Source organism: Notamacropus eugenii, chromosome 4, assembly GCF_028372415.1.
Source record: "Notamacropus eugenii isolate mMacEug1 chromosome 4, mMacEug1.pri_v2, whole genome shotgun sequence".
Classification (NCBI taxonomy): Eukaryota; Metazoa; Chordata; class Mammalia; order Diprotodontia; family Macropodidae; genus Notamacropus; species Notamacropus eugenii.
The window spans coordinates 94,959,714-94,979,868 of record NC_092875.1 but is presented as its reverse complement, the minus strand read 5'-3'; the positions used below and the strand labels follow the sequence as shown (position 1 = coordinate 94,979,868).

General features: G+C 36.8%; 1 protein-coding gene across 5 annotated transcripts in view; it reads left to right on the top strand.

The window, feature by feature from the left end:
- The window catches only part of DENND3 (DENN domain containing 3), a 113,543-nt gene that overhangs the window by 11,859 nt on the left and 81,529 nt on the right, over positions 1-20,155 (top strand). For 2 of the 5 annotated variants that reach the window (XM_072602955.1, XM_072602956.1), the window contains 4 exons: positions 9,815-10,094; positions 12,940-13,055; positions 15,204-15,346; positions 19,307-19,418. In XM_072602955.1, the coding sequence (XP_072459056.1) occupies positions 9,815-10,094; positions 12,940-13,055; positions 15,204-15,346; positions 19,307-19,418 (651 nt within the window). Of the gene's footprint in view, positions 1-1,319; positions 9,350-9,814; positions 10,095-12,939; positions 13,056-15,203; positions 15,347-19,306; positions 19,419-20,155 lie in introns of those variants that run through there. The other 3 variants (XM_072602957.1, XM_072602952.1, XM_072602953.1) reach the window with 3 other exon arrangements.

Here is a 20,155-nt window from a genome sequence, read left to right as displayed (position 1 = left end):
TTCCCAATAATAGGGGTCATAGGAGCAGAAAATTCAAGTTAGAAGAGACTTCCTTCACTTTCTAAATGAAGAAATAAACTGAGACACACAGAAATGAGGTGATTTACCTAAGATCACGTAGGTAGTAAATAGGGGAACCAAGATTTGAACTCAGATCCCACTTCAGCTTGATCATTCTTTTCTCTGTAATTAGAACTCTTCAACAGTGAATAGATTTTTCAAGCAAGTGCTGAATGACCAACCAACCCACTGGCTGTGATTGTTTTAGAGAGGATTTTTTTCATATATTGGTTGGAATTGCTGGCTTATAAGGTTCCTTCCAACTCTTGACTTGTGATTACATTAATCTTTAATTCTCCAAATAAATTAAGTGAATATTTATAGAGTTCATACGGCATGCAAGGCATTTCTTAACGCACAGAGCTGATCTTGTCACTTTGCTGCACCAGAGTTCTCAACTAACTCTACCAATGCAAGTCTACACTTTTTCTGCAACTTACAGTCTTAGAGAGTCATGTGGTTATCAAACTTTTTGGTCTTAGAACTCCTTTATACTCTTAAAAATTATTGAGAATCCTTTGATACTCATAAAAATTATTGAGGATTCCACAGAGCTTTTGTTCATGTGAAGTATATCTAGGAGTGCTAGTAACTGTTTAACCAATACTTTCTGGGGAGGAAAAGGTACTTAGGACATATTTTCTTTTTTGGTCTTTTAAAAAATCAATTTTTAACATTAATTTTTAAGAATTTTGAGTTCTAAATTCTCTCCCTCCTTCCAGCCCATTTCTCACTCATTGAGAAGACAAACAATATGATTATCAGCTATACATGTGAAATCATTAAAATATATTTCAGGATATTCTTTTAAGTTTAATCTGATATGACCCGGACAAGTCACTTAATCCCCCAAAACCCAGAGTTTAATCTGCATTATTAACATTTTCTCCATCACTTTCTGAAATCTAGACAATCAAGAAAACAATAAATCCAATCCTGATTTGTAGTTTGTTGATTTCTGAGCTGTAAATACTTGTCCTAAAATTGGCTCTTGAGAGTCAGTACAATCTGACCCCATCATACTTCTGGTTATATCTGTTGATATTTATTGTATTAGACATTAAAACTGATATTTTTAAAAATGTGTATTAATTGAAATTGCACCAAATCAACTTCATGATTTATAACATAAATAACATATTTTATGAAAAAATGTATTTTCCAAAACAAAGAAGTTAGTGAGAAAATAGCATTTTACATTTTTGTAAATCTCTTTAATGTCTGTCTTAATAAAATTGAACTGGATTTTCATATCCACTTCTTTATTCAGTTTATTGCAGCATATTGTTTTGAAGCATAAAGAAATTTGTTTTCAGCATATTGAAGTTTATGAGTAAAATTGACTTCACATAGGTTTGTAAGTTGAAAAAGGAAAGAATATTTTAATAAGCAAATAACAAGTTAGTATTATTATGAAAATAGTTTTGACCTGAAGAACCGCTTGAAGTGATTTTGGGGAACTCCAGGAGTCCCTGGGAGAACTGCTTCTCTGGAGCTTTGAGAGATAAAGAATTTTGCCAGGGTCACACAACTGCCATGTGTCCAAAGCAGAACCAGCCTTATCTCATACTGCTGGCCTTCATGTACTCCACACCAGACTTGGAGACATTCTGTCCTTGCTCACCACTCTGGACCTGGTCCTCTGGGATCCTGATTGATCACTTCATTGATCAGAGTTCGGAAGTCTTTTAGGGTTGTTCCTTTTTCCAATGTTGTTATTCCTCCCTATCCATTGTAAAAAGCTCACCCCTTTTATATTTATATTTCATATTTCAACTAATGTTGAGAGATTCTTTTGTGATATAAAAATCCATGTAGAAATGTATAGTTAAAACTGTGAGAAATTAGATCAGGCTTTCTGATGAATGCTGATGAATAGCGTTAAGTTTCAGCCAATGGTTAAGATGGATTGCTTCCAAGAATGTTGTATTGATGACCTTTCTTAGTTTCAGCCAACAATTAAAATGGATTGCTTCCAAGAATGATGTATTGATGACCTTTCTCAGTGATGAAAAAAAAAAGAATGACTTCCTCTAGTTGATTATTTCTTTCTGGAGGTGAAGGTGTGAACTTTGACCTGTTTAAATACTTCTTTTAGAAGTAGAAAAGATTTCTTGACTAAATCTAAAGAGTACCACATTAAAATAACCCTAATGACGAGAGCCACTAGTTTGAGCCACTAAGGTATAAAGTGCTTATTGTGTGAATTCATTTGCTTAGAATTGCTTACTAGGCTTTGCTTTTGTAATGCTAAAATTCTTAGAAATATTAACTGCTTCATCTATTTAACCCACTTACCTTCTTTCACAGGTAACTTTCTCTTTCTCATTTTTAATTATTTTATTTTCAGTTCTGAATTCTCTCCTTCCCATATTCCCTTTTCCTGCCACTGAGAAAGCAAGATACACAAATTTGTTGTTATTCCGCAGTCACTTTCAGTTGTGTCCAACTCTTCACGAGCCCATTTGGGATTTTCTTGGCAAAGATACTGGAATGGTTTGTCATTTCCTTCTTCAGATCATTTGACAGTTGAGGAAACAGAGGCAAACAGGGTGAAATGATTTGTCCAGGGTCACACGGATAGTAACAGTCCGAGGTTAGATTTGAACTCAAGTTTTTCTGACCCCTAAGCTCTGTGCTCTATCCATCGCACCATGTAGCTGCCCCTATGAAGCATAAAACCTGTTATAGAAATGTTTAGTCAAGCATAACAAATTTCTGGGTTAGCCATCTCATTCTCGTTTTAACATCCATCATCAGGCCTCTCAAAAATTTTTAACTTCCCTTAAGTCTTCTTCATTGCCTGTTGTCTGCACTTCAACAGTTGTCATTGATATCTCTTCTTAATTTGGTGCCCTATGCTCTTTCCCTGTGCTAAAAGGCTTTTCATACCATGTACCCTCATTGAAAAATCTCATAAAATTAGTCACTCTGTCAACAGAGTGCTTTGTATTAATGCTCCTTTAGTGCTTAATATTAAGCCATGAATCAGGAACTGTGAAGGAGGTTAGAAGAGGGAGAAGAGCTGAGATTTTATCTTGGTGGTGGTTGTTTAATCAATTAGTTGTGTCCTACTCTTCATGACCTGATTTGGGATTTTCTTGGCAAAGAGACTAGAGTAGTTTGCCGTTTTCTTCTCTAGCTCATTTTACAGATGAGAAAACTGAGGCAAATAAGGTTAAGTATCTTGCCTAGGGTCACACAGCTGGTTGGTTGTTGTCCTTCGTTCTTGAAAAGGACCAAAATTACATCATTACGTTGGAGTCAAGGTACAGTGTGTCCAACTGTGGCTGATCAGACCAAGAGGAGCTTAGAAGGCTCTACCATAGATTGGTCATAGATAGTCCACATGAACATTTGGAGTGGAGAGATCTCTAAATTTGCGCATCTCGTGTTTCTTTTGAGCTACTGCAATTCTGCTTCACTCACAGTACATAGCACCTTCTTTGATGTGGGATGCTGGGTGGTCCTGTGCCAGTGTCTCCCATGTAAAGTTCTTCAGAGAGACCTTGAGAGTGTCCTTGTATTGCTTCTTCTGATCTTTGTGTGAGTGCTTGCCTTGTATGAGTTCTCCATCATACAGTCTTTTAGACAAATGTATGTTTGACATTCAGACAGCAGAACCAGTCCAACAGAGTTGTACTGTCTATAGCTGAGTTTGAATGCCTTGGCAGTTCAGCTTGAGAAAGGACCTCAGTGTCTGGAACCTTATTTTCAGATGATCTTCAGACTCTTCCTAAGACAATTCAAATGGAAGCAATTCAGTTTCCTGGCATGGCACTGGTCCACTCTCCAGGTTTCACAGGCATAGAACAATGAGGTCACCACAAAGGTTCTGTAGACCTTCAGTCTGTTAGGCAGTCTAATACCTCTTCTCTGCCATACTTTGCTTCGGAGCCTCCCAAACACTGAGCTAGCTCTGGCTAGTATGCTACCTCTGGAAAATATACTCCCAAGTTAGCAGAACTTATCCACAGCATTCCTTATTTCTCCACATGGTTCCATGTATGGGTGTTGTGGTACTGGCTGGTAGAGAACCTGTGTTTTTCTTGGTGTTATTTGTTAGGCCAAAATTAGTATAGGCAGCAGAGAATCCATCCACACTTCATTGAATCTCAGCCTCTGAAGCTCCATTGATTGCACAATCATCTGTGAACAAAAAAGTCACGCATCAGCTCTCTCTATACTGTAGTTATGGCTTGTAGCTTGTCAAATTAAATAACTTACTGTCTGTGCAGTAGCTGATCTTGATGTCATTTTGGTCCTTGTTGAAGGTATCTGACAGCATCACTGAAAACATCATGCTAAAAAAAAAGCATGGGAACAAGCACAACGCTGTGCTTTACTCCACTGGTGACTAGAAAAGTACATGAGCATTGTCCATTATCCAGAACCTTTGCAAGCATACCCTCATGAAACTGGTGTACAATACTGATGAACTTCTCCAGGCAGCCAGATAACCCACAACTAGTAAGTGTCTGAGGCCAGATTTGAACTCAGGTCCTTCTGACGCCATGCCTAGGAGTATGTGATCTTATCCAAGTCACCTAACCTCTCTCAGGCTTAGGCTCACACAACCTCAGTATCTCAAGTTTCTTCTTTACCTTCTCTCTTTGTGCACTCCCTTTTTCCTCCTTGGGTGACTATACAGCATAGCCTCCAGTGCGTATAACAGCAACAACAGACAGCAAGATGGAGACCTAGCCCAGGACTTTTTCTCTCTGAAATGCATTGCAAAAGATTAAAAGAATGAGATGATAATAATAGTTATTGTGACTATAATAACTCCTTCAAAGTCCAACCCATTTTCCATGCCTTGGCAGGACAGGGAGGCCAGAATGACAAAGCAGGGGCATTTCAGCCAACTTGGACTTCATGTACCCTGAGACTACTATGATAACTCTGAAGGCCTGCTATGAAACACTTTATACTCAGAAACCCCAAATGCTGAGAATTGGGCTTTTGGCAGTACTATTTATTGATTATCACCACAGACAGAGTGCTACAACTGTTCCCATCAAAGAAATCAGTGGCACAAGACAGGGTTGCCCTGCTAATGCTACCTGGTAGGGTCTTGATGATCATCTTGACATAGAAGATAGCAGGAAAAAATGTTGCTTCTCCTTGTTCTGGTACCACAGAAAGTCAAGACATACCAGAAAAAATCAGAAATAACTATCCCTCACCTGCCGGAAATTCTTCAGTGCAGATGATGCAGACCATTATAAAAGCAAAGCCCAAAGAGGTATTAAATGCACTCAGTCTTTGAATGTTTTCATTATTTTCTAGTCCTAGAGCATAACAAAATTAGAAACAGATCCTACTAATTATGGACAAAGACTTCTTCAGCCTTCTTTCAGCTCCAAGACACACAGGAATGTATTTCTTGCCAGTACATGGTGAACGCAAGAAATCATTCCAACCCTAAACCCAGATTAGATGAGATAAGATTGGGGATCTACTAAAATCTGAAGGAGGAACCGATGAGGTCACTGATAATCTTCTTAATGCAAATTCCATAAACGGTACCTAGTAACAGAACAGATGACAACATAATACTGACATCTCAAATTATTTTGAAGAGGAGATGGTCATCGTTAGGCAGGAATTTTGAAAGGCCCTTTTGAATTAGCACAGTACTAAAATAGAGTAATTAAAAAGGTTGAGATTTGCTATAATCTTTATCAATGAATGAATACATTCTCCCATAATATTTGACAAAGTGTAAAAGCATTTCAGGACCTTTATACAGCAGTATGTTCCATGTCCATTGCAACAGAAATGACGATAGGAAAAAAAGGAAGAATTATCAAGGAATACTCTCAAGGAGTAGCATCACATACCACCATGGAAAAATCATCTTGAGAAAGCTATCAAAAACCAGAAGCAAGGCATCAGAAAATAATATCAACATCTAACTCATACACACAATAGAAAAATTGAACATCATGTCTCTCAATTAAAACGGAAAGGAATTTGGAAAATAAAAGCACATTTGCAATTCTAGAATTACTTAATCAGTAATGGTCTATAAAAGTCAAAAGAAAACATATGTCGATCAGTTGAGGAATGACTGAATTGTGGGGCATGACTGTAATGAAATGTACTATAAGAAACAACAAATATACTAAAGACAGAGAAGCATGGAAAGATTTACATGAAATAATGCAGAATGAAGTAATTGGAGCCAAGAAGCAATATAAGCAATAACTAAAGAGCAACAAACACAGTCAAGAGCAAATGTTGCAAAATTACAGAGAACACACGTGGCCCCAAAGAATCAATATGAGACCCACCATACTCCTTTGCAGAGGTAGGAGGTCCATGGGTGCAAAATATTAAATATATTTTTAGGCTATTTCTATGTATTGATCAGTTATGCCAATTTTTTCTCTTCAACCTCTTTTTTTCCTTTAAAAATATTATATGAGATGATTCTGTGGAATGAGGGAGGGAGAAGGATATTGGGAGAAATTTTGTTGATGTAAAAAAAGATATAAGTAAGAAAAGTTTTAAACTCAAAAGATTAAAGCAGTGTGAAAAAAAAAATTTTTACATCATTCAAAATCTTTACTACAGAGGCTTGAATTGCAAGGCAATTAACCAAAAGAAAACCCTTGAAGAAAGTCGATATGGAAAATTTCTGGTGATCTGTATGTTTACAAGTAGTCTAATGCAATGAGAATGCAAGCTATATCAGACATGAAATAGAAAGCTTATGCACCATTACTTTCATGAATGATAGGATATTGATGTCCAGGAAAGTGATTCAAACTCAGGTTTCTCTGAAAAACTGGGAAGTGATAGGACTGGGTAGGATCTCTAAACTCAAAATGATTCTCAGGATGAATTTCTAGTAAAGAACTTTACCAGCTTCCTCTCAGACACCAATCTGATTCCTCCTTTAACAGAAGGATTGCAAATGTACTACCAACAGACGAGAACACTAATGACTTCTCCAAATACAGGCCAGTTACATGTTTATGTATTTTATACAAAACATATCATTTACAAAACTTAAAACCTACAAACATTTAGAAGAAAATAGCATATTGATTGAGGAACAAAAAGGATTTACCAAAAGAAAGGTCTCAGGGCATCTAGATGACTCAGTGGATAGAGCACTGGGCCTTGAGTCAGGAAGATCTCAATTTAAATCCAGCCTAAGGCTTACTGGCTGTGTGACCTTGGGCAAGTCACATAACCTCTGTTTGACTAGGAGGCAGCTAGCTGATGAGTGGATAGAGCACTGGACCTGGCGTTAGAAAGACCTGAGTTTAGCTATAGCTTCAGATACTTACTAGCTGTGTGACCCTGGGGAAGTCACTTGACTTCTGTTTGCCTTAATCCATTGGAGAAGGAAATGGCAAATCACTCTATTATCTTTGCTAAGAAAACCCCATGGACTGGATTTACCATGGAGTCATGAAGGATGAGACAGACTCAACTACAACAAAAAGTTCCTGAGTGTGTATAGAACAATTTATTGGCCGTATAGTCATGATTGAACAAGTGACCAGAAAATTCAAGAACATTTAACTGCTTTTGTTGATTATTGTAAAAACCTTTGTTTTAACTTAACACTTACGGTTGTTCATGTTCTGCAGATACACAGAATGGGCCAAAATATAGTGAGAACATTACAGTTGTTGGCCACATGGAAAATTATTCTCTGTTTAATACATGCTACCAACATTCAGACATGGCATCTTTCGAGTTAATGATGTAAGCAAGGTATGGTTCTACCTTGCTTGAAGTCCATCATTGTTTCTCCTAAATAGAACTCTAGGGGTAGCTTCAAATTTAAGAGGGAGTCAAACCAAACCACCTTATTAATCATTTAATATGCATGAATGCCATCAAACTATATGACTTCACCAAAAAAAAAAACCATATTAAACAGCTTATAGAATCTTCTTCCAATGATATCAAAATGGCTTTTGAAATACTTAACTGTAAAATTCTTCATGCATGCCAAGGAAAGATAGAGACTAAAAATTTCATTCTTGAATGCAGACGTCTCATTGAAACAGTAAATAAAGGCAATAGCTAGATCCCACTTTATTATGCTTTCAGATCTGTAAAAACAGACCATAACCAATTTGGAAAGCATGCTAACAGAAATTTTGTTGTTCAGTAATTTCAGTAGTATCCAACTCTTTGTGACCCCATTTGGGATTTTCTTGGCAAAGATATTGAGGTGGTTTTCCATTTCCTTCTCCATCTCATTTTACAGATGAAGACACTGAGGCAAACAGGATTAAGTGACTTGCCTACAGAAAGTCTTACAGGGTCCCACAGCTAGTAAGTGTCTGAAGCCAGATTTGAACTCAGGAAGATGTCTCTGACTCCAGGTTCAGCATTCTATTCACTGTGTCCCCTGAACATAAATACATATGAATGAAACTAGGACTTAAGACAGCTATGGAAAGAGTAGTAGTGCCTTGTCAAAAAGGACAAGGAAGATGGAACACAAGATGAACAACTGTAAAGCCTACAGAAGTATTTTTTGAAACAAAATTACATCACTTCACCAATAGTAATGACTGGTAAAAAGTATACATCATTGAATTTGTTAAATGTATTTGTTCCTAGAGGTAACAGGAAACTACTTGGGCTCACTGAAATGGTAGGAATGATACGGTCAAATCTATATTTTAGGAAATTATTTGAGCAACTGAGGCAAAGATGGATGGAAGTGCGGAGAGCTTAAGGTAGGAAGACCAGTTTAAAAGTTATTGCAATAGTCCAAGTGAGAGGTAATGGGGTAGTTAAGGCCTGAACTAGAGTTGTGTCAGTAGAGAGAAGGACGTTTATAGGATAAATTGTTCAGGTAGGAACAATAAGATTTAGCAAGAGATACATGAGGTAAGTGAGAAAGATGACTTCAGGAAGTGAGGCAGGCAGATAGGAAGTTCAAAAGAAGTTAGAGTTTAGGGGGAACATAATGAGTTCTGTTTTGAATATGTTGAGTTTCAGATGTATATACAACATCCAGTTGGAGATTTCTAAAAGGAACTTTGGTGATGATGTATTTGTAGCTTAGAAGAGAAACTAGGGCTGGAGAGATCTAGGAATTAACTGCATGGAAATGATAATTGAACTCATGGGAACTGATGAGATCACCTATCAAAATAATATATTGGCCAGCACAGAGTCTTGGAGCACACCCACACAGCTAATAGAAGTGACCTGGATGAAGATCCAACAAAGGGGGCAAAGGAGAAACAGTTCAGCAAAGAAGACAGTTACACAGATCCAGAGAGGAGAGAGCATCCAGAAGAGGATGGTCAGTAGTTTCAGATTTCAGATACTGCAGAGTTCAGGAAGAATGATGAATTTGGATTTGCCAAACTTTGGAGAGAGCAGTTTTGGCTGAATAATGAGTTTGGAAGCCTGATTGTGGGAAAAGAGTGAGAGGAGAGGAAGTCGTAGCACAGATAGTCTTCTAACGGCATTTCACTCCAAGGAGGAGGAGAGATATAGGACCATTGCTTTCAGGGATAGACGATTATCCTTATCTTTTACAGATAGTCTTCTAAAAGCATTTAGCCACTAAAGGGAAGAGAGATATAGGACCATGGTTGTCAGGGATGAATGTTCATCCTTATCTGTAAATTATAAAGGAGTTGGACTAAATGACCTCCAAAGTTATTTATGATTCTGTGAATTTTGAAAGCTGTAGGCTAAGTAGTAAAGTGCCATGCAAAAAACAAATCACATTTTTATTCCTTTTTTTTTGCTTTTGTTTTAGGTTTCCCAGAAGAAAGGAATGAAAAAACTTCTTCCTCTTGAGCCTGAGGTTCTTTCCGTTTTTGTGCCTCCCTTCATCAGTAAAGAGGACAGTTCAGCAGCTAGTGCCAGTTGTACTAATTTGAATAAAACAAGAAGACGATCTTTCAGAAAAAAACGAGACAAACTCAGAATTGAAAATTGGAAGAGCCCCCATGGAGATCAGAAAGTACTTGATGTGGAAGATGTTAGTATTCCAAATGGTGTTGATCTGAGTGCTTTGCCACAGTTATGCTTTCCAGGTATGGTCTCTTTATATTTAATTTATGGAATATAACAAGCTTTTCCATAACATAGTTTAATAAAAAAGATATTTGCATATGCAACTGCAACTCTATTGTGTACAATTTGCTATTCCTTTTAAATATATAATAAAATTGTCATGTAAATTTCCTTTTTTTATTTTTTCTTCCCTTCCCATTATTACCATTATTCACAAATAGGTATATATATAAGTAAAATTATTCTATCCATACTTCTGTTTATCATTTCTTTCTCTGGATGCAGATAGTGTCTTTTTTTGTTAATTTGGGTGTTTACAATAGTCAAAATGACTTATTTGCTCAAAGTCATTCTTAATGCTGTTACTGTATATGATGTTTTCTTGGTTCTGGTCATTTCATTCTTCATTATTTCGTGTAGGTCTCCATGTTTTTCTAAGATCATTAACCTTATAATTTCTTATAGCACAGTAGTATTCCATCACAATCCTATATCATACTTTAGCACTTAAAAAATTTCAATTATAGGAGGTTGGTTTTTTATTTTAAAATGTACATTTTTACTCACATAAAATAATTTATTGCAAGAAATCAGCCTGTGTTTAAGTAGGCTCACAGTTTTCATAACACCAACTTGTGCTGGAACTGTTGCACATGTCAAGATGAACATGTCAGGAAGCCAAACCAGGTGAATACTTAGGTTTGTTAAGTAGCTTTATCAGATTATGAGAACTGGAAGTGCCCTAACTTCTTTAGAACAAAAGAAGCTATCTATGTGGCACAGTAGAAAAAGTGTTAGAATTGGAATGAAGAAGACTTGAGTTCAAATACTGCTTCAGATGCATGTGAGCCATGTTACCCTGAGGATATCATTTAATCAGTCTCAGCCTCTGGTTCCTCTTCTGTAAAATAGGGATAGTACCTGCTTTCCAGAGTTGTTGTGAGGATCAAATAAGATGACATTTATAGTGCTTTGCAAACCTTAAAATGCTTTATAATGGTAGCTATTGTAATATTTTATTGTAATAATTGTAATTATTATTACTTCCTTATGGCTCTGTGTTCACTTATACATTATACCAAATGTTTTGGTATAAAGGAATTAGTGTGTATATAAATCTCTTAGTTGTGCCTTTTTATTTTACATTATTTTCTAAACATTTTACATATTTTATATGTTCTTCATATGTGTCATTCTTTGTGGTAATGTGATCTACATTTGGGGCAGCTAGGTAGTGCACTGGATAGAGCACTGAACCTGTACTCAGGAGAATCTGAATTCAAATTTGACCTCAGACGCTTAGCTGTGTGACCCTGAGCAAGTCACTTAATCCTGTTTGCCTCAGTTTCCTCATCTGTAAAATGATGTGGAGAAGAAAATGGAATCCACTCTAAGTATCTCTGCCAAGAAAACCCCAAAAGGGGTCATAAAGAGTCGGATACAACTGAATCAACTAAACAACAAAAACAAATCTAAATTCCCTTGCTTTGATAAGTGCTATTAAAACTTTGAGATTAATTTAAACATTTCTCAAGAAGATTTAGCAGATGGTTTTAAAAAGTCATCACCTCCCCCAAAATTCTGTTCACCTTGTAGAGTTTGAATTGGCCACATTTACCTATGCTGCCCACTGCCCACCTCCGATTGTTCTTCATGATGCTAGGACAAATGAAGACAAAGGTGTACCTGTAGCAGTTCTATGCAGAGCTGTCCTGCAGATACACTGATTCCCATGGAAAGAGCATGGTATTCTGGGCACCAGTTTATCACTGATAATAATGAAGATTGAAGTGCTTAAGGGAAGGGAACCAAGGTTTAAGCATGTTTTGTTAAAATTATAACTACCTACCTCTTCCTGCCCTCCCCTTTTTTACGCTGATCTTATACAGAGAAGTTGAAGTCAGATCCCTGCAGGCTACAGTGACCATGACCATGGGTTGGGTAGACATGAAGTTAATCCAGAACACCACCTTCCTCACTCCTTTTGTACCCTGGAAAAAGCATTTTGTCAGTAAGACTTTACTGTTATGTTTGTGTAGCCCCAGAGTGGATGTGGCCACCTCCTGTTTGAATTGGCTAGCTCACTCCAGTCTGCCCTCTCACCAGTAGGTGTTAAAATGCTTTGCAAAACTTAAAATGCTACATAATGGTAGCTATTGTAGTTATAATAGTTATTATTATTACTGCCTTATGGGTCTTGTCACCTCATGGCCAGGAATCAAACTCTCCTGGGGTTCTGGAGGTAACCTTTTAGCAGGGAGAGAGAGGATACATTCTTAATTCTTAGCACTGTAACTCCCGAGCCCCCACTGGTGTGCTTCCTAGATCAACAAAATTACATACTAGTACTCTGAAACAAAGTATTTACTTAATGTGAGAGCAAAAATAGTCAACTACCATTAAGCACCTACTGTGTGCCAGGCAGTTTGCCTTTCTTTGTATCCCCAGGACTTAGCATGGGCATAATGCTAAATTCATGGTATAAAGAAAGGCAAAAACCAGTCTCTGCTCTCAAAATGCTCACAGTCTAATGAAGGAGACAATATACAAACAACTATGTACAAACCAGATACACGAAAATAGTTGTGAGGATCAAATGAGATATTTGTAAAGCCCTTTACAAACTTAGAAGTGCTTTATAAATGCTACCTATTACTATTACTTACTAGCTTCATGTCATCTGCAGATGGAAAAAAGAGTGAACTGAAAGTCCAATTTTGGCACTCTATAAATGAAGGCTTTGACAGGACCTTAGTACTCCTGTGCTATACTAACTAGAGGTGCCATTTCTTTAAGAATTTGTGCTGTGTAGGTGACTAATGAGAATTTCCTCCCTACCCTCCCACCCCTACTTTCTTTTTATAGGAGGACTCTGTGTTGCTCCTGAAAACAAGGAAGATCGGGTACATTTTCTGGTCCTTACTGATGTATGCGGGAACAGAACGTATGGTGTGGTTGCACAATACTACAGACCTATTCAAGTAGGTTATTTGTGTTTTACATTTTCTGTTGATATTTTGGTAGATTTGAGTAATTTTATTATTTTAAAGCATTTTCAAAAGGGAAATAAAACTACGCAAAGATTTTTATGCTCTACATTAGAGAAGGTAATCTCATTGCTTAAAGTAGCAATTAAATGAGAGTCCAAGATCCTGGTGCTTTTTTGCCAGTTTGACTTATTGGTGATGTTTAAAGTGAGTCTTAAATGTGTCACCTCAACCAAGGCATGTCTGTTCATATTTATAGAGTACTTTAAGATTTACAAAGTACTTTACATGCATTATCTCAATCTTTACAACAACCCTGTAAGGCAAGGGGTTCTAATCTATGGTCCCCTCCTCCCCCCGCCCCCACTCCCGCTCCAGTCCATGGATAGGTTTTAGGAGGTCCAAAAATTTAGATGGAAAAAAGGTAACATTTATTTTCATTAGCCTCTAAATGAAATTTGGCATTTCCTTCAATTATTTGAAAACGTTATCCTTAGACGGGGTCTGTAGGTTTAATTAGACTGTCAAAGCAGTCCATGACACAAAAATGATGAAGAACTTTTGTTGTAAAGGAAACATTACAAGTATTACTCCCATTTTAAAGACGAAAACTGAGGCTTACAAAGTACCTTGTTCTTGGTTTGCAATTTCAGCATCTCTTTCCAAGTCTTTTTATTTCTACCTCTCCAAGTTTTCTTTCATTGATTTCCTTCTCTCTACTCACATGATCATCACCCTTATTCAAGAGGCCTTCACAACCTTTTGCCTGGACTTTTGTGATAGTTTCCTAATAGTTTTGAAAACCCTAAGTAACCCAGACCCATTTATTATTAACTTTATTATACATTAACTCCTGTCATACTCTCACAGTCCAGCAAAACTAGCCTTCCTGCTTCATACAAACAGTGTTCTATCTCCCCGTCTCCATCCTTTTGCACAGGCTGGCTCTTGTGTGATCCATCCTCACCTCCCCCTCTTAGGATCCCAGATTTCTTTCAAAGTTCAGCTCAATTATCACCTTCTCCATGAACCCTTTGCTGACCTTTCCACCCCCCTAGTTCCATGTACCTTCCTCCAAAGTAACTTTTATTTAGGTATTTATTTTGCATGTATTTTGACTTTTATGTGTAAATATATGTTTGTATCTATATGCAAAAATATACATGTGTATTTAGGTACTATTTATATGTATATATGCACAAATGTATAAATGTATTGATATATGACTACATACATCTGTTTGCATGTGCATATACATATGCAGATGTGTATGAACATACACATACATGCATGTATATAATTAATATGCACATAGAAGTAAAGACCTATTAATATAGACTTGTACTTGCATGCTTGCACATATTTCTATGTATGTATAGTATAAGGCGTGTATTAATACATATGAATTTACATGTATATTTATATGCACATATAAATATGCAGGTATACATAAATATTTATGCATTTTATATACACATATAGTGTATATAATGTACATATATGTATATTCATACATGCATGTATAATTACACATACCTTTGTCAATGTACACATTCTTGTGTGTTTGTCTATGCATATAAATATACAGACACATAAATATGCACATGCATGTGTATTTATGTTTATATGCATATAGAATATGCATGTGTATGGATGTGCACAGTACACATGTGTACATATTTCTGTATGCCTATACAAACATATGAATGTGTACACTGCATATCTATACATATGCGTATGTTATCTCTTCTAATAGAATGTAAATACACATATACATACATATATGTAGGGGGGATAGGAGGAGGAGGTGCTGTTTCTTTGTATCCTTGTCTCCCCAGCAACTAATAGTGCCCAGCACATAGTATGTACTTAAGAAATTCTTGCTGATTGATATCTGGTAGGGAAACTGAGGCCATTGCTTTAGGTCACACAGAAAGCAGGAAAGCCTAGATTCTTACCCAGTTCTCCTCTGACTCCAAATCCAGTGTTCTTTTCCCTGTGCCAGGATGTCTGGCACTTCTGACTTGTACTATCTCACCTTCCTTGGCTTGTCACCAGTTACCTAAAACTTATTATTGAGGGAGAGGGAGAGGTCTAGTGACTAAAAAAGTCAAGATAGTAATTGTCTGACTTTACTTTCAGGATGAACACTGTTTCTACAATGGCAAAACACACTTCGAATTGCCTGGGCAGAGCACACATGCCGTTAGCTGCTTTGTGCCGTTTGCAATTTGTCTTATATCTAGATATCCATATTATAATGCCCTCAGAGATTGTCTTTCCTGGTAAGAACTATGGCTTATTTTTTTTTTTGTAGTAAAAGTTTGTAAAGTGTCAAAATAATTGACAAATATTTGGAAAGATTGTCTGATACTCTGTTAAATCAAAGGACTTACTTCTGTTGACTTTTATTTACATTTTTTCTGGCCACATTTTGAAGTTTTTATTTCGATACAAATAATTTATACATTGTCCATTTATATTTCATTTAAACAAACAACATAATAAGCAGCGCAGGAAACAAAATGCATATCACAAGAACAGTTTTATTGACAGTATGCAGTAATAGAGAAATGAGGTTGACATCTTTAGCTACATATGAAAGAGACTCATTACAGTCACACCTCTTCTATGTATGAAATTGAATGAAATTATGATTTCTCTATATTTCCATTACAAAAATTTCTAATATTATTAACTAATAACTAAATGAGTGTAGATGAATGTTCATAGTGAGAAAAACAACGAGCAAATTTATTCATTCTAAAAAGCAAACACCAGCCTATGTCTATAGTGAGAAAAATAATACATTCCTGAATTAGGACCAGTTTGATCTCCTTATGAAGGTAATTCTTTACAAGTTGAATATGCATACAAAGTGCATTGGGCTTAGTTGGGAGTAGGTAGAACCCTGTTATGAATTGTAAGACATATGAAATTGAAGTACATTTTCCTTTACTCATGTATGTTGAAGAACATAATCACAAAAGAGGCCAGCCTTGTTGTTCTTCATTTTGGACAGTGACTGTTCAGTAACAGAAGCAGATTGTATAGTACAAAATATATACAGAACATATACAGAGCCCTGTGTCCAGACTTTAGCAGGGACACATCACATTAAATGCTACCCTAATGTTATTTATCAAATCTGCCAATGATATGAAGCTAGAAAGTAATAATAATAGGGAGCATTTATAAAGCACTTTTAAGTTTGGAAAGCACTTTACGAATATTATCTCATTTGATCCTCACAACAACCCTGAGATGTAGGTGCCATTATTATATTCATTTTACAGTAGAGGGAACTGAGGTAGACAGAGGCTAAGTAACTTGCTCAGGATCACCCAGTTACCAAGTGTCTGAGTCTGGTTGTGACCTAAGATCTCCTTGAATTCAAGTCAGCACTCTATCCATTGGCCCACTTCCCAACCTCTAAATGTAGCTAATTCTGGATGTCATTCAGGTTTCAAAAAAATCTTGGATGGGCTACATTATTGGGCCAAAACTAAAAACATGAAATTTAAAAGGGGTCCTTATAAAGCTTTACACTTGGATTCAAAAAATCAATTTCATAAATACAAGATGAAGAAGTTGTGGCTAGATCAGATCTTTGCAAACCTCAAGTGTGTTATAAATGAGTCATAAGTATGATATGGCAGCCATGAAGTGGTTATGGTTGTAAGATATATTGAGAGGTATGGTATCTAGGACCAAGAAGGTGATATACTCCACCTCCCTGATCAGACCACTTCTGGGATTTTGTGTTCCATTCTGGGCACCACATTTGAAAAAGAACATTTGATAAGATGAATGGAGAATGTCCAGAAAAGAGTAACCAGGCTGAAGAATGGCCTTTGGGTCATGACCTCTGAGGACCATTTGTACTGACTAGGGATTTTTAGCCTGGAGAAGACTTAGCTGCTTTAAGTATGGTGATATGTGAAAAAGGGGATCATGCTTCTATTTGATTCTGTTAGTCAATCAAAAATATTTATTAAGGACTTTCAGATACTGTGCCAAGACCTGGGGATTAAAAAAAAAGCAAAACTGGTGCCTACCCTCAAGGAGCTTGTATTCTAATGGGGGAGACAGCCTGTAAGTAACCCGCAACACACAAGATGGCAGGTCATTTCAGAGGGTAAAACACTAGCAGATGGGTGGGGTGATCAGGAAAGACCTCCTCTAGAAGGGGGGGTTTGAACTAAGTCTTGAAGGAAGGCAAGTGAAACTAAGAGGTGGGAGTGATGGGAAAGAGCATTCTAAGTACAAGGGACAACCAATGCAAAGACATGGAGCTTGGAGATGGAATGATCTGTGCATTGAACAGCAAGTATGACTGAATTATAGAGAGCATGGAGGTAAGACTGGAAAGAAGGGTACAGGTTATGAAGAGTTTTAAATGCCAGAAAGATAACTTTATATCTTTTCCTGTTGGTGCTGGGGAACCACTGGAGTTTATTGGGTGGTGAGATGACATGGTCAGACCTACTCTTTGGGAAAATCACCTTAGCAACTGAGTTGAGAATGGATTAGAATGAAGAAAGACTTAAGGTAGGAAGACCAATTAAGAAGGCTATGGCATTAGTCCAGGTGATAGGTGATGAGGGCCTGGTTACTGTGGGAAAAAAGAGGATGTATAAGGGATTATGTTGTGTAGATAGAAACAATAAGATTTATCAACTGATTGGGTGTGTTGAGTGAACAAGAGTGATGAATGGAGGATTATGATGAGCCTGAGTAACTGAGAGGATAGTGGTGTCCTTGATGCTGATAAGGAAGTTTGGAAAAGGGGAAGTCTTGGGAGGAAACATAATGAGTTCTCTTGTGGCATGTTGAGTTTGAGATGTCAATGGGACATTCAGTCCATGATATCCAAAGGAGAGTGGGTAAATCCCAAACTAGAGTTCAGGAGAGAGATTAGGGCTAGACATGTAGATCTAGAAATCATCTGCGTAGAGATGGTTATTGAACCCATGAGTACTGATGAGATCACTAAGTGAGGTAGCAGAAAGGGAAAAGAAAAGAGGGCCCAGGCAGAATATTGAGGGAGATGTCTCAGATGAGTGGGCATGATCTGGATGAATCTCTCCCAAGAGACTAGGAAAGAGCAGTCAGAAAGGTAGGAGGAGAATCAGAAGAGAGCAATGTCCTGAAAAACTAGAGAAGGGAAAGACAAGTCAAAACAAAGTCAAGGGAGAAGGAAAAGGTGATCAACAGGGTCAGGAGATGCAGAGAAGTCAAGAAGGAGGTGAATCAAGGAAAGGCTGTTAGACTGGTAATTAAGAGATTGTTGGTGACTTTGGAGAGAGCAGTTTTTGTTGAATACTGAGGTCAGAAGCTGGATTGTGAAGGGTTAAAATCAAGAGCAGAGAGGCAATAGAGACATCAGGTATGTAGATGAGAGGATTTTGAAAGTGGGGGAGAAATGGGCAGGTTTGTAGAAACAGCAGGTAGAAATTGCAGAAAGGCAGATTTAGTCTTTACAAAAAACTTTGTAATAATTAAAACTCTTCATTAATTATATGCTTCTATAATTAAATGCTTATCTGTTAAGTACCTACTGTGTGCAAAGCACTGTCTTCTCTTTTGGAGACATAAAATGAAAAAAATCGTCTGTTTCTTGAATGAGCTTACATTCTTTGGGGGAAAAGGGGAGAACAACATTTACCCAGACTGATCAGTGTAATTTGCACTTGGAGGATCAAGCAAAGCTTCCTATAAGAGGAAGCACCTGCATTGGGCCTTGAAGAAATCAACAGATTTAAAGAAGGTAGGGATGATTTGGGGGAGTTTCTTTTAGGCCAGCAAAACAGACGCAGAGGTGAGAGATAGAAATTCAGATCTGGGGGAGCAATAAGTAGACTGGTTTGGTTGGAAGGTTGAGCGTATGAAGAGGAATCGTCTGGAATGACTTTATCACCCTTCATCACCATTTATTATTAAATTATAATGTCTTATTTTAGTTACTTTTTGAAAAGCTTCCTTCTTAGGCCACAATAATTTTAAAATTGTATTCCTTGTTAGTAAATTTTAGCTTTTTGTGCATGGAGATAGTTAAAACATTGAAGTAAAATTTCTTGGTAATTTTCTTCTGAGACATGCTGTTAGGACAGGGCATTTAACTTTTTCAGATGATGTCATTAAATTAAAATTTAGGTTATGGTATATAATTGAGATTAACCAGGACTGTTTGATTTTATTTTTTTCTCCTCACTAAATTAACAGAAATGATTATTTTCTTTCAGTTTATTGGCACAACTGAAACTTTGTAAGGATTTTGATGTTGATGAGCGAATAAAAGATTTTGCTGCAAAATTGTCTTTAATCCCCAGCCCTCCACCTGGACCACTCCATCTGGTAATTAGCTAAGGAATTAACAATCCTTTTATGATACCTTCCATATAAACTCACCTACCACAGTCTAACCTTGTGCTTCACAAACTAGATTTGTTCAGCTAAATTAACCCATATAAAGACTGTACCTAAACTTTGCTTGGTTGTACTATTTCTGAAAATGAAGTCTACATGAAAAATTATTGGAAATGTGTCACATGCTGTACTAATGACAAATTAATGGTTATTAGCAGGTAGACAACATACAGTGCATGTATTGAAAGAACACTGGATTTTGTGTCAGAAGGATGCTTGAGCTCAGGCTCTTAGACAGTCTTTTAGCTAGGTGAGCTTGTGCAAATCAGTTAAACTTTTGGGCCTGAGTTTCTTCACCTATAAAATGATGAGATTAGACTAGATCAAAAGATTCCAAATATTTTTTGTGACAGTTTGGTGAAATCTATGGAGGTCTTCTTAGAATAATGTTTTTGAATGCGTAAAATACATAGGATTACAAAGGAAAGCAATTATATTGAAATGTAGTTATCAAAATATTTTTTAAAAAAAAGTTCACAGAACCTAGGTTAAGACTTTCTGGACTACATAATCTCTCAAAGTTTCTTTCAAATCCATAATCCCTTATTTTTTTCCTCTAAGTTACTAAGCTATTTTCTTATAGCAACCTTGTAATGTGTTTCATGCAAGGATAATACTCATAGACGAAGGAATTCATACCTGGTGTCTCAAAAGTCTTAATGCTG